Below are 12,500 nucleotides of genomic sequence, written 5' to 3' on the forward strand. Positions count from 1 at the left end.
GATCGTCGTAATGGAAACGTCAACGTCGGCATGTTTACGACTGAAACACTCCAACATAAACATCTGGAACTTCACAGGAATATTATGGGATTCAGAACCCATGATGCCATCTGTGCAGTGAGGCCACAGGCAGCACAGAGCCCCCTGGTGGAGGTTTGGGGAAACCATTTAAGGGTTAAGGGGGGAAGAAATCCTACAGCTTAATGAAACAGCATCTGTGCACATAAATCAGCTGACGTTTGCTCAGAGCTCCAAGAGGCCTTCAGGCTCCGCGAGGCCTTCAGGCTCCGTGAGGCCTTCAGGCTCCGCGAGGCCTTCAGGCTCCGCGAGGCCTTCAGGCTCTGCTCAGTTATCAGTCAGGGATGAATCCTTGCGTTTCCTGTTTCCAGGCCGTATATCCCTGTGAGCTTCCTGTGTGTCTGGCGGGCGTGGGCGCCGACCGGTCAGCCCGTCCCTCAGGCAGCACAGCAGTCAGGCCTCCGTCGTCTCTGTCCTGTTCTGTTAATCATCTGGGCTTTTGGACCTCTCTAACTCTAACTCTAACACAGAAGCTTCCTAAATGGGAAAGTTGGAATTCCTGACTTCGTATCAAGCAGACGTGTTGTAAGATGGCGGCGTGTTTGTATTCCTCCCCTCTGTCAGACTCAGAGCTCAGGTTAGCATGCTAACACAGATAAACATCTCCAGCTTCCACTGCGTGCTGCGCATCAACGCCAGCCTGAGCTGCAGGAATGCCCTCAGGCCCTCACGCCGCTCAGCCACGACCAACACAGCTAAATGGCACGCTGCCCGTTTGTCCCCCATCCCGGCACAGGACGGGAGCGGGACCCCGGCCCCTCTGTCACTGCTGCTCCACATGCACACCTGGAATGATAACAGACTCCACATAGAGCAGCTGCAGCACTGAGACGCTCTAAGCTTCACCTCAGACTGTGTGTGTGTGTGTGTGTGTGTGTGTGTGTGTGTGTGTAAGAGGGACTGCCCCCTGCCCCATATAGGAGAGTTGTTCTAGTACCAATTTGTACAAAGTGGCTGTGATTGACAAAGGTCAAATTAAATAATATTCTTATGAGGAATTGTGTTTATTTTATAAATAAATATATAAACTGTGTGTATTTTGCGTAGCGGCTGAAGAGGGTCGGCCTACGCTACTGTATTTTAACATCGGCCGTAGTGGAGGAACTTGGAGAGCCAAATATTTTCTGAGGTGGTACCTGATGTAAAAAGTTTGAGAACCACTGCAATAGAGGAAACTCATAAAGTCTTTATACAGACAAACATACTTAGAGCCACAAACACAGGAGAGGAAGGAGGAGAGAAAAGCGTTCCTCCTCCTCCTCCTCTTCCTCCTCCTCCTCTGTCTCCTCCCATGAGGCTCACTGTGGGAGCAGAGTGACATCAGTGACAGGTGGAGGTGGTTCCTAGGAACAACACGTCGGGTGGAAACACGCCGCTGCCCGCCCCCGTGTTTCTTGGTCGTCTGCTTATCAGAGACGGCAGCTTGACTCAGGAGCCTCAGATTGAATCACACCTTTAACTCAAACTGCTGAATGTCTGATTTGATGTTTTTGGATTTGTATTTGTATCAGATTGTGTTTGATTCTGAACATGTTTATACTTTCATCTGTTATTCTTTTTACTTTCTGCTTCTTTCTGTTTCTATTCAGACCTGAACTTATATGTGTGTGTGTGTGTGTGTGTGTGTGTAAGCTTGTCAGAAACCCCCTGCTCGTAGCTTCACTGCAGGCTCGTCACTCTCCCTTCCTCTCAGGCGGAGGGAATTTACCGCCGTGGCCCAAGGGCTGAGGCAGAGCTGATAATGGCTCTGCAGTGAGACGATTAAGACTTCATCCTGCTGCCAGGGCGCAAGAAGCTGTGTGTGTGTGTGTGTGTGTGTGTGTGTGTGTGTGTGTGTGTGTGTGTGTGTGTGTGTGTGTGTGTGTGTGTGTGTGTGTGTGTGTGTGTGTGTGTGTGTGTGTGTGCGTGTGTGTGTGTGTGTGTGTGTGGAGATGTTTGGGGTCCATCCAGAGACCTGCAGGTCTGTAAGAACAGAAGCTCCTGCTGCTCTCAGATCAGTGATCAGAGAGGATCTGTCATGAGAGGCAATGAAGTTCAGAGCCCAGTGGTGTTTGAAGTGGTCCAGCAGTGTGTTTGCTCGCTGAGACTCGCTGTGTGTGTGTGTGTGTGTGTGTGTGTGTGTGTGTGAGGGGGGGTCGCTCTGACGGCACTCTGGGGCTTTGAACTCAACAAGTGAAGCTCGCAGCTACACAGAGCTCAGCTTTGATCCTCAGCTCAGCTCTATTACCTGCAGCTCCAGAGAGTCAACACTGAGCTGAAGCTACTGTGAGCTGAAGCTGCTGTGAGCTGAAGCTACAGGGAGCTGAAGCTACTCTTCTGTCATCAGAGGTGAAGAGTAAAGATGAGGCATCATCTCTCTCTCTCTCTCTCTCTCTCTCTCTTCCTCTGTGTCAAAACAATCCTCAGCTCTAAACTGCTGGCTCACGGTGCAGCCTGTCCTACACACACACACACACACACACACACACACACACACACGCTCTCTCATCTTATTGTTCCTGGCACATGCGTGTGTTTCCAGCTTTACGCCTCTCTGTTTGTTTTGAATGTAAATCTGATCTCTGCTGTTATTTCTTATATAATTACATTTTTAAATCCACACACACGCCGTGTAATTAACAGGAGCAGAGGGAGAGATTAGGATGGGAATGAGGGGGAAATTTCCAGAATGATCTCATCCAGGAAAAATACTTAATCACCAGAAATATGACTGAGCCTGATTGTGGTTATGACTGAAGAATGAATCAACAAGAGACACAAGAAAGACGGAGAGATTGTACCTGAGAGGAGGAGTGACGCATCACACACACACACACACGCACACACACACTGACGATGGCTGACGTACAGTCGGGTTACACAAGAGGATTGAGCAAGGGAGCATTCTTTAACATCAGGCTGAGGCTGAGGGACGGCTGAGCTCTGCTGCCCTCTGCTGTCAGCCTGCAGCTCACTGAGGCCCCACAGAGCGGCTGGACGGCTCTGTGGGGACAGAGGGGAGACAGAGGGGAGACAGAGGGGGTAAACAAGTCCTCTGTAGATCTGAAGCTCTATCAGAGCAGAGTTCTCACACACTGTATATTTAGGTGTCTTAGTAATCTTAGAAGGAAACAGAGATAATCAGAGCTCCATGCCTCTGTGTGTGTGTGTGTGTGTGTGTGTGTGTGTGTGTGTGTGTGTGTGTGCGTGTGTGTGTGTGTGTGTGTGTTCAGACACTGGGCAGTGACACTGGGACTCTCTGGGTGGGTCCTTTCCTCTGTACCAACATCCGGCTATTGAGGTGGCATCCCACACATACACACACACACACACACACACACACACACACACACACACACACACACACACACACACACACACACAGACAAAGCGTGGAAACAAAATCAGAGGCGTGGAGTTAAAATTAGAAGTGAGACATAAGATGGTAAAGGTCTCTCAGGAGGACAGGAGGAGGAGTTAGATTACAGAGGAGGAGAGAGTTTGTAGCTTAAACTGGGATAAAGTGTGTGTGGATAGCAAACACACACCCTGAGTGGGTGGAGGGTGGAACACACTGATGTTCCTGTTGGAGCAGCAGAGGAGATAAGAGCAGAACCATCTGAACACACACACACACACATACACACACACACACACACAGAGAGAGAGGTGAGGATGGATCATGTACTGATGTTCTTCAGCTGTTTGTTCTCCTGTGAGCTGGTGATGTCACCACTAGACTGCGCTGCTGCCTCACTGAGTGACAGCTGATTGATTGGTTTGTATGGATCTGATCTGCACTTTATTGAGTAAACACAGTTGAGTCAATGTAGTTTATTGATGTAAACGTTGGCTCCTGCAGATTCACCCTGAGAGTCACAGCACAGCGACACAGTGAGGCACAGACTGGAGAGTCACAGCACAGTGAGGCACAGACTGGAGAGTCACAGCACAGTGAGGCACAGACTGGAGAGTCACAGCACAGTGAGGCACAGACTGGAGAGTCACAGCACAGTGAGGCACAGACTGGAGAGTCACAGCACAGCGACACAGTGAGGCACAGACTGGAGATGAGCAGGAGGAAGAGAAGACTATAACAATGACATCACATCAAAATGACACAGACGTGTTCTCAGTGCTGAGTTTAACACATTTAAAGAATAATATACATCAGATACTGAACAGAAAGTCTTTTTGGAGGATCTGCTGCTTGGTGAGACCTGAAGGTTCTGGACATGTTGACTTCAAATTGGAGGGAAACCAGGGAGCAGCAGCAGGCTCCTCCCCCTGCTGCCCCCTGGTGGAGGAGCTCGGTGAAGCCTCAAGCTCCTCTAACTGAGATGTGTATGGATGAGAAACGGAGACAAACTTTGGTGAAGAGACAGATTATGAGGCTCTAAAGATGATCAGCTCCTCCATACTGTGAAGAGATATGAACATGAGGGTGTGAAGAGTTCAGATGAGATGAAGAGCCAGAGTCAGAGGAAACACCAGGGTCTCCTGAACGCAGAAGATCCATGAATATTGCTTGGATATATAAAAGAGTAGCACCATATGAACGTCTCAGTCTCTCTGCCTTTTGCTCCCTGAGGAAGAGCCTCACATCCCAGAGCTGGACGTGATGAAGACGTAGATCCTCGCCAGGAAGGTGCTGAGCGTTCCTTTCCTCAGCAGCTTCATCTCCACGTCGATCAGGAAGTCTCTGGGCCGGCTCACCTGTCTGTGCAGGTAGACGGCCCCGGTCACGCTGTTCAGCTTCCTGGTGCTGAAGTAGCCTTCCTCGTTGCCCTTGGTGACGGCGATGATGACGTGGTCGCCAGCGTAGGCGGGGGAAGGACCGATCCTGAAGATCTGGGCGGGGATGACAATGTTGGTCTGGAAGCTGAGCTGGTAGTACGTGATCCTGACTGGAGAGCTGGGACAATCTGAGCTTAGACCAGAGGGACAGCTGAGCCTCTCACAGCGCCTGAGGGAGGGGGGGAGAGGGGGAGAGGGAGGGGGAGAGAGAGGGAGAGGGAGAGGGAGGAAGGGAGTGAGAGAGAGGGGGGGAGAGGGGGAGAGAGGAAGGGAGTGAGAGAGAGGGGGGGAGAGGGATGGAGGGGGTCAGTGAGTGAGTGAGTGAGAGAGAGAGAGAGGGGGGGGAGAGAGGGAGGGAGAGGGGAGGGAGACAGAGAGAGAGAAGGAGGGAGAGAGAGGGGGGGAGGAAGGGAGGGAGAGGGAGAGAGAGTGAGAAAGAGGGAGAGAAGGAGGGAGAGAGAGGGAGGACGAGAGAGACTGGACTCACGTGTCTGAGACCTTCTTGTAGTTGTGAGGACAGGTGAGTGAGAGACACCTGAAGCTCCCGTGGATGTTGTAGCATGTTTGTCCATGTGTGCAGTTGTGTGTTCCAGCTGTGCACTCGTCAACATCTGGACACAAACAAAACCAGCTCAGACCCAATCAGGCACGACTATGAAGCTGAACCTGGGCTGTGACCCCAGAGGAGACGTCCTCACCTTTACATGTGTGTCCATTAGAGGACATGACGTATCCATGAGGAGGACACGCACACTGGTAACTCCCGGCAACGTTCACGCACTGGAACGCACAAAGGTTCCCCACACTCTGGGAGCACTCATCAATATCTGACACACACACACACACACACACACACACACACACACACATCCATTATTAGATTAGGACCCTCTGTGGAAAACAATTCTACCACAGGCGTGCGTCTCACCTTCACAGGCGTGTGTGTGTTCGGTGTGTGTTTGTGTGTGTGTGTGTGTGTCTCAGGTACCTTCACAGGCGTGTGTGTGTGTGTGTGTGTGTGTGTGTGTGTGTGTGTGTCTCAGGTACCTTCACAGGCGTGTGTGTGTTCGGTGTGTGTGTGTGTGTGTGTGTGTGTGTGTGTGTGTGTGTGTGTCTCAGGTACCTTCACAGGCGTGTGTGTGTTCAGTGTGTGTGTGTGTGTGTGTGTGTGTGTGTGTGTGTGTGTGTGTCTCAGGTACCTTCACAGGCGTGTGTGTGTTCGGTGTGTGTGTGTTCAGTGTGTGTGTGTGTGTGTGTGTGTGTCTCAGGTACCTTCACAGGCGTGTCCGTCCTCCTGCAGGTAGAAGCCTTGGCGGCAGTAACATTGATACGAGCCGTGGATGTTGGCGCATTCCTGACCACACGGGTTTGAGTGGCACTCGTTCACGTCTGAGCACAGAGAGGCGGAGACATGAGACACAAACATGGACAGAGTTGGCACATCAGATGGGAGGGAACAGGCTGTTTGGGGATTGGACTTGAACCTGTTTGTCCCCAGTGACCTTTAAGTGACCTTCAGTCCCATCACAGTTCTTTACCTTCACAGTTCTTTCCATCCGGGGCCAGAGTGAAGCCGGCCATGCAGGAGCAGCGGAACGAGCCGGCCGTGTTCTCACACGTCTGAGAGCAGAGACGACCAGGGAAACGCCAGCACTCGTTCACATCTGAGAGAGGAGAGGTGGAGAGAGACAGTAGAGGACAGGAGAGGACAGTAGAGGACAGTAGAGGACAGTAGAGGACAATAGAGGACAGTAGAGGACAGTAGAGGACAGTAGAGGACAGGAGAGGACAGTAGAGGACAGTAGAGGAGACGTAGAGGACAGTAGAGGACAGTAGAGGAGACGTAGAGGACAGTAGAGGACAGGAGAGGACAGTAGAGGACAGTAGAGGACAGTAGAGGACAGTAGAGGACAGTAGAGGAGACGTAGAGGACAGTAGAGGACAGTAGAGGACAGGAGAGGACAGTAGAGGACAGTAGAGGAGACGTAGAGGACAGTAGAGGACAGGAGAGGACAGTAGAGGACAGTAGAGGACACGTAGAGGAGACGTAGAGGACAGACGTTCACTTGTGGATTGTTTGGGCACAGATTTCTAACAGACTTCCCGCCTTGTTGTCGTAACGCCGGTGGGAAAAGAGCAGTGTGTGTCTGTCACCATGGTAACAGTCTCTGTCTGTACGTACCCGTGCAGACTTTGCGCAGGGCGTCGTACTGATAACCCGTCTGACAGTCACAGCGGTGGCTGCCTGGGAGGTTCTGACAGATCTGCTCCACTCCACAGCGATGACTTCCTGTCTGACACTCATCAATGTCTGGACAAGAGAAGAAGAGAACAACGAGTCCAGAACATTCAGAGAAGATCAACACATCTCTGCTCCTCTTAAAGCTTTACAGAGCTCCTCCACCAGGGGGCACTGACAGTCTGTGTGTCTTCAGCTCAGGGAACCTGTGTGTGTGTGTGTGTGTGTGTGTGTGTGTGTGTGTGTGTGTGTGTGTGTGTGTGTGTGTGAACATGAAGGTCCCATGTGACAGACAGCAGCTGATTGATCACAACGTCTCACCGACACACTTGGCTCCATCGGGGTCGGCGTGGTAACCAGGCCTGCACATGATGCTCTTCCTCTGGCAGCTGAAGGAGCCCACAGTGTTGATGCAGTTAAAGCCTGAAGAGCACGGCTCAGACAGAGAGCTGCACTCGTTTACGTCTGAGGGAGGAGGAGGGGAGGAGAGAAGGAGGGGGGAGGAGAGAAGGAGGGGGGGAAGATACTTTAATGTGTGTGTGGCTCTGTGTAGATGTTTGTAGATGTTGGACCTTCATCTTCTTTCATCTTCCTCTCTCAATGTTTCTTTGTTAGGCTTCACTATCATCACACTGGTCTAAATCATATTTCTTGCCAGAGTATTTAGATGTTTAAGTTGTTTTTTAAAATGCTGTAACAATCACAACGCGCCTCATTCATGCTGCGTTCAGGCGCTCATCCAAAGGTGGGAAACACCAGAGGGTATAGTGGCACAGAAGTACAAACATGGAGGTGAAGATCATCATTCTGCTTCTGCTCCCCACAGCGCCTGAACGCAGCATTCATGGCTCTGAACGGAGACCCGGTCTGGACCTGATCGGGTCCCAGGCCGGGTGTGAGGTGACGCCTCCTCTCTTACCCACACAGTTGCCGTGGGCGTCGTGTGTGAAGCCGCTCAGGCACTTCTGCTGCGGCCGGCACAGGAAGGAGCCCAGCGTGTTCTCACACTGCAGCCCGGCGCCGCAGCCGTGAGTCTGGACCGCACACTCATCCACGTCTGCAAGAGAAGACAGAGCAGTGACCAGAGCGTCCACACAGAGCGTCCACACAGAGCTGCAGTACCCACACCTGACAGCAGGCGGCACTGTGGCTCAAGCAAACACCCTCACAGGAAGCTTCAGTCGGCCTCTGACAGGAGGAACAATCGTCTCATAAAACTGGAACTTATTCAATTATAACTCCGGCAATTAACAGAAGCAGAGCAGAACTTCTTCACTGACACTTATTGGACCTGCTGAGCGATGGACGGCGTGGAAATGTGAGATTTGCTCTCGCTTCTCTGCGCCGCAAACTCATTTCTCAGGAGTTCTGCTGTTATTGGGTCGTCTGAGTTCGGGGGGGGAAGCTGCCTTTGGGATTCTTCCTTCAACCAAATCATCATCATCATCATCATCATCATCAACCTCAGACGGATACGTTTCTGGAGATTCGCACTTTCCTTCACGCGGTTAATTAGTTTCCCTCCCGCCCGACGGTCAAGTAAATACTGCCTTCATCCTCCTCCTCCTCCGCCTCCTCCTCCTCCTCCTCTTCCTCCCCCGCTCCACAGAACTGATGACTGGAGCGGCTGAGCTTCAAAGTGCTGGAGCGACGCGTGTGTGGCTGCTGAGCGACTCGCAGGCTGAGCCCCAGCAGCTGCCCGAGCACAAACATCACTAACAGGCCAAACACTTAGCATAAATCTGCATAGGAGCTCGCTGACTGAGCTGATTGAGCTTCACCCCGACTCACCCTCCAGCGTTTACATGCACGCAGGAAGTCCAGACCCAAACGCAGTGTTTACACCCACAGAAGGCCTGATTCATGATCCTGTTTACATCACAGACACTGGAGCAGAAACGCTCAGCCTCAGTCTGGATTCTTTACATTACATCACATTACATCATCACTCAGCCTGATGTCATGGAACTCAAGGGCCGCAAAATGTCACAAAAACTCTGTGATCTATACGTTTACGTAGAGACGGAGCGCTCCAACACGTGCTACTGTCAGTGCTAACCCAATGTGTTCGGTTGCTAGGTTACAAGCTGTCAGACTGTACCGGGGTTGGTGGTTGTGTGTTGGCGTAATGAGCGACTCACCCTCACACACGCCGCTCTTCAGCTGGAGGCCTGCAGGACACCAGACCTGACGCTCGCACACAAACGACCCCACCGTGTTCACACAGCGCTCGCCAGGGCCGCAGCCGTGGGTGCCGGCCGAGCACTCGTCTGCATCTGAAGGGGGGGGAGGGGAGAGAAGGACAGGGCGGTCAGTGTGAAGAGACGGGGGAGCGAGGGACGGATGGAGGCTCAGCAGGTTGTGAGGTCGCCTCCCAGAGCTGTTTGAGTGACAGCTCCTGGCCGTGCTTCACCTCGCTCAGCCCGACGGAGCTTCATGACTCAGCAGCAGATGGTCACCAGTGAGATAATCAGCCTGGTGTGGAGTCAGAAGGCTCTCAGGGCCAAACGGGGATCAGGGTTTCTAACTCAAGCACTCGATAATCACATTCCACAACTTTAGCAAGAGTTCGTCACAAGTTTGTTTGTTTTTTACAGTGTGAGACAACAACAACTACACCTACAACCCAAGAAGACAACAGGCTGAATGGTTGTCTATGGCCTAATAACGTGATGAATTAAAAACTATGATGCAGATCTTCATCATAGTCTTCATCCAATCAGCTGAAGCTAAAGTGAGCAGGAAGAGCCGAGCGTCTCCTGTGTGTTTGTGTCTGTCTCATGTCTCAGAGGGGGGTTGAAGGAACCGTGAGCTTTAAAGCAGCTGGAGCTAAATGATGAAGAGCCTCCTCGCGCTCTTCCTCCATGAGATTGTTCACCTTGCTAAACTCTGAGAGCATCAGAATTCAGTTTGGTCTGAAGGAAAACATTGATCTTCCTCAGTGAGATGAGTAATAGTTCCCTCTGTCCCTCAGAGCAGCAGGGACAGACAGAGTCCTGGTTCTGTTCTGGGAGACGTCTGCTGTCTCTGGCGTCTCACAGCGACTCTAATCCGCCCCTCGCTCTGTTTCCATCCGCTCCAGTGTAGAGTCACCTTCTCCCTCCACCACAGAGCTTTGGTTTCCACTGCCTCATCACAGGAAGAGAGAGGACAAACCAGGCTACACACTGAGACACACACACAACCAAGAGAGGGGAAACCAAGCAGAGAGTTGCGTTCATAACGTCAGAACAGGATCTGTGACCTCGTTACCTTCACACGAGCGTCCGTCTGCCATCAGTGAGAACCCAGGGAAGCAGGAACAGAGCGTCTGTCTGCCCACCGCCGTGCAACGCTGGCTGCAGGGGCCATTTCCTGAAAGAGAGAGAGAGAACAAGAAGCAACCATCAGCACAGCAGCACCTCCAGCTCCCTGAGGCCCCTCAGACCTCCTGCAGGAGCTTCATCCTCCTTCAGCACGTCTCCCACTTGAACACCTCCACAGCCCCGTCACATCCAGGGCATGAAGGCTTTCCCCCAACACCAGAACTTACTATAGGATAGAGATGAGAGGGGCTGAGGGTCAAAGGTCAAAGGTGAACATATCTTTATCTATTTAAAGGTATAAGTTCCCCTTGTATCAGTCCGTTTTGTGGCTCTATCTCTCTTGGCTCTGCTGCTCCTCCTGCCTGGTTGGATCTTCTCCTGCTCATGAGGCCCAGCAGCAGCAGCTCAGCTCATAAACGCTCAGCAGACACGCTCGGTGGAATCGCCTGCAGCCTCCCTGCTTTCACTTCTGCTCATAATGGTTTCTTCTTCTTCTCCCTGAGGCGACGCTTTGATGCGTCCCGACAGCGCCGCTCAGTCCAGCCTCACCTTGTTTCAAGAGGAGGAAGAGCTGATGTGTGGAGCAGGAGCTGGAGGGAAGAAGCTGGAAGCTGAAGACACCAGGGACTCTGAATACTTATGAGTCTAATGCACCATCACACCGCAGACATGGAGCTGTGGAGGCTGCAGGAGGCCCCAGAGACCTGTCACTGTGTGTGTGTGTGTGTGTGTGTGTGTGTGTGTTTATCAGCATTTCCCATTTTACAAGATTGGATTAAAAACAAACGGTGAACGAATGCGGCCCATTACTCTGCCCATCCACTAGGTGGCACTGTGGGGCTGTGAGTCAGGCCGTCGGGAGCAGGAAGTGCACATTATCCAGAGCAGGACGCCTCCCTGCAGGCGTGAAAGCCACAACATCGCAACATCGACTCAACGCATCACTACAGTCAAGCCTCCTGCCCTCAGCTCACCTACAAAAAGAAAATTTCTTGGTTGCATGAACACAAAAACTTAATGCGTCTGCATTAAGGAAGTCAAGACCAACCGAACAATCGTCACTGTGGCAGATCCAGATTTGTTTCCCGCGAGTCTCTGGAATCAAGCTATGTATTATATGCGATACTAGCTGGCAGATTGAGCTCAGTACAACAGGAAGTAAACAGCTGGTGTGTTTCCTGTTAGACAGAAGGAAACATACAGCACCTGCACACGGGCTGAGGGAGGCCAAGGTGCTGCTGGAGACACTGGGAGCTCTGGTCTGAGCCACAGGGATCTCCTCCTCTCTCACCACCTCCTCCTGCTCAGGACTCACTGCACACACAGACACACACAGACACACAAACATAAACACTACAACTCACTGTGGTTACACAACATGCAGCACACCTGGACTGAGGAGTGTGTAGTTACTCTAAAGATCCTGTCAATCAGGACATCATGTGACAGATCGTGTGATGTCATATTACGTCCACAACCATTATTATTATCATCATATTTATATTTAATTGCCCGTTGTTCTGTGTGTTGTGAGAAAAAGGCATTACAACTGTGTTTGATTATTGATTATTATTGATCTCTTAACTTTGTACTTGCTGCACCATCTCAGTTGGAGATGTGACTCTGACCCTTAGTGACCCCTCTGGTCCCTCAGGGAGTCAAACCCATGACGTTCTGCTCATAAACACAACTAACAAACAAACTCCTCTTCACTTATTTAACTGAACCCCATAATGAGGCTGAGGCCAGATGGTGACACTTAATTGCGCAATATGTTTTTCTCCCATTCTGCAGAGTGTGAGCTTACACACACACACACACACACACACACACACCGCCAAGACTAGAACCTGCAGGGACCAAGATAACGCCGCCCTGCGTCCATGGAGCCTCACAGTGAGACAGAGCGAGACAGAGCGGGACATGGACAGTAAATAGAGCGGTGGTTGTTTGCAGAGCGGTTGTGTGTGTGTGTGTGTGTGTGTGTGTGTGTGTATGTATGAGTCGACATGAGACGGCGAGCGACCTGGCGAGCAGGAGTGAGCGTCTGGCTGCAGCTCGTGGCCCTGATGGCAGCCACAGCGGTACGAGCCCCAGATGTT

At 51.6% G+C, this 12,500-nt stretch overlaps 1 protein-coding gene across 1 annotated transcript in view; it reads right to left on the reverse strand.

Moving 5' to 3' along the window:
• Positions 1 to 3,881: 3,881 nt before the first annotated feature.
• Positions 3,882 to 12,500, reverse strand: part of fbln2 (fibulin 2) — a gene marked incomplete at its 5' end in the record, with an annotated part of 11,385 nt that continues 2,766 nt past the window's right edge. Inside the window, 12 exons of the mRNA XM_076171394.1 lie at positions 3,882 to 5,023; positions 5,342 to 5,465; positions 5,553 to 5,681; positions 6,127 to 6,243; positions 6,393 to 6,518; positions 7,037 to 7,165; positions 7,415 to 7,558; positions 8,013 to 8,150; positions 9,235 to 9,369; positions 10,346 to 10,447; positions 11,605 to 11,712; positions 12,425 to 12,500. The exon at positions 12,425 to 12,500 is cut by the window's right edge and continues 125 nt beyond it. Coding sequence (XP_076027509.1) covers positions 4,657 to 5,023; positions 5,342 to 5,465; positions 5,553 to 5,681; positions 6,127 to 6,243; positions 6,393 to 6,518; positions 7,037 to 7,165; positions 7,415 to 7,558; positions 8,013 to 8,150; positions 9,235 to 9,369; positions 10,346 to 10,447; positions 11,605 to 11,712; positions 12,425 to 12,500 — 1,695 coding nt within the window. The remainder of the gene's footprint in view (positions 5,024 to 5,341; positions 5,466 to 5,552; positions 5,682 to 6,126; positions 6,244 to 6,392; positions 6,519 to 7,036; positions 7,166 to 7,414; positions 7,559 to 8,012; positions 8,151 to 9,234; positions 9,370 to 10,345; positions 10,448 to 11,604; positions 11,713 to 12,424) is intronic.

This window comes from Genypterus blacodes, unplaced genomic scaffold (assembly GCF_046128005.1).
Source record: "Genypterus blacodes isolate CSIRO-AG114 ecotype Tasmania unplaced genomic scaffold, CSIRO-AGI_Gbla_v1 ptg000249l_1, whole genome shotgun sequence".
NCBI lineage: Eukaryota > Metazoa > Chordata > Actinopteri > Ophidiiformes > Ophidiidae > Genypterus > Genypterus blacodes.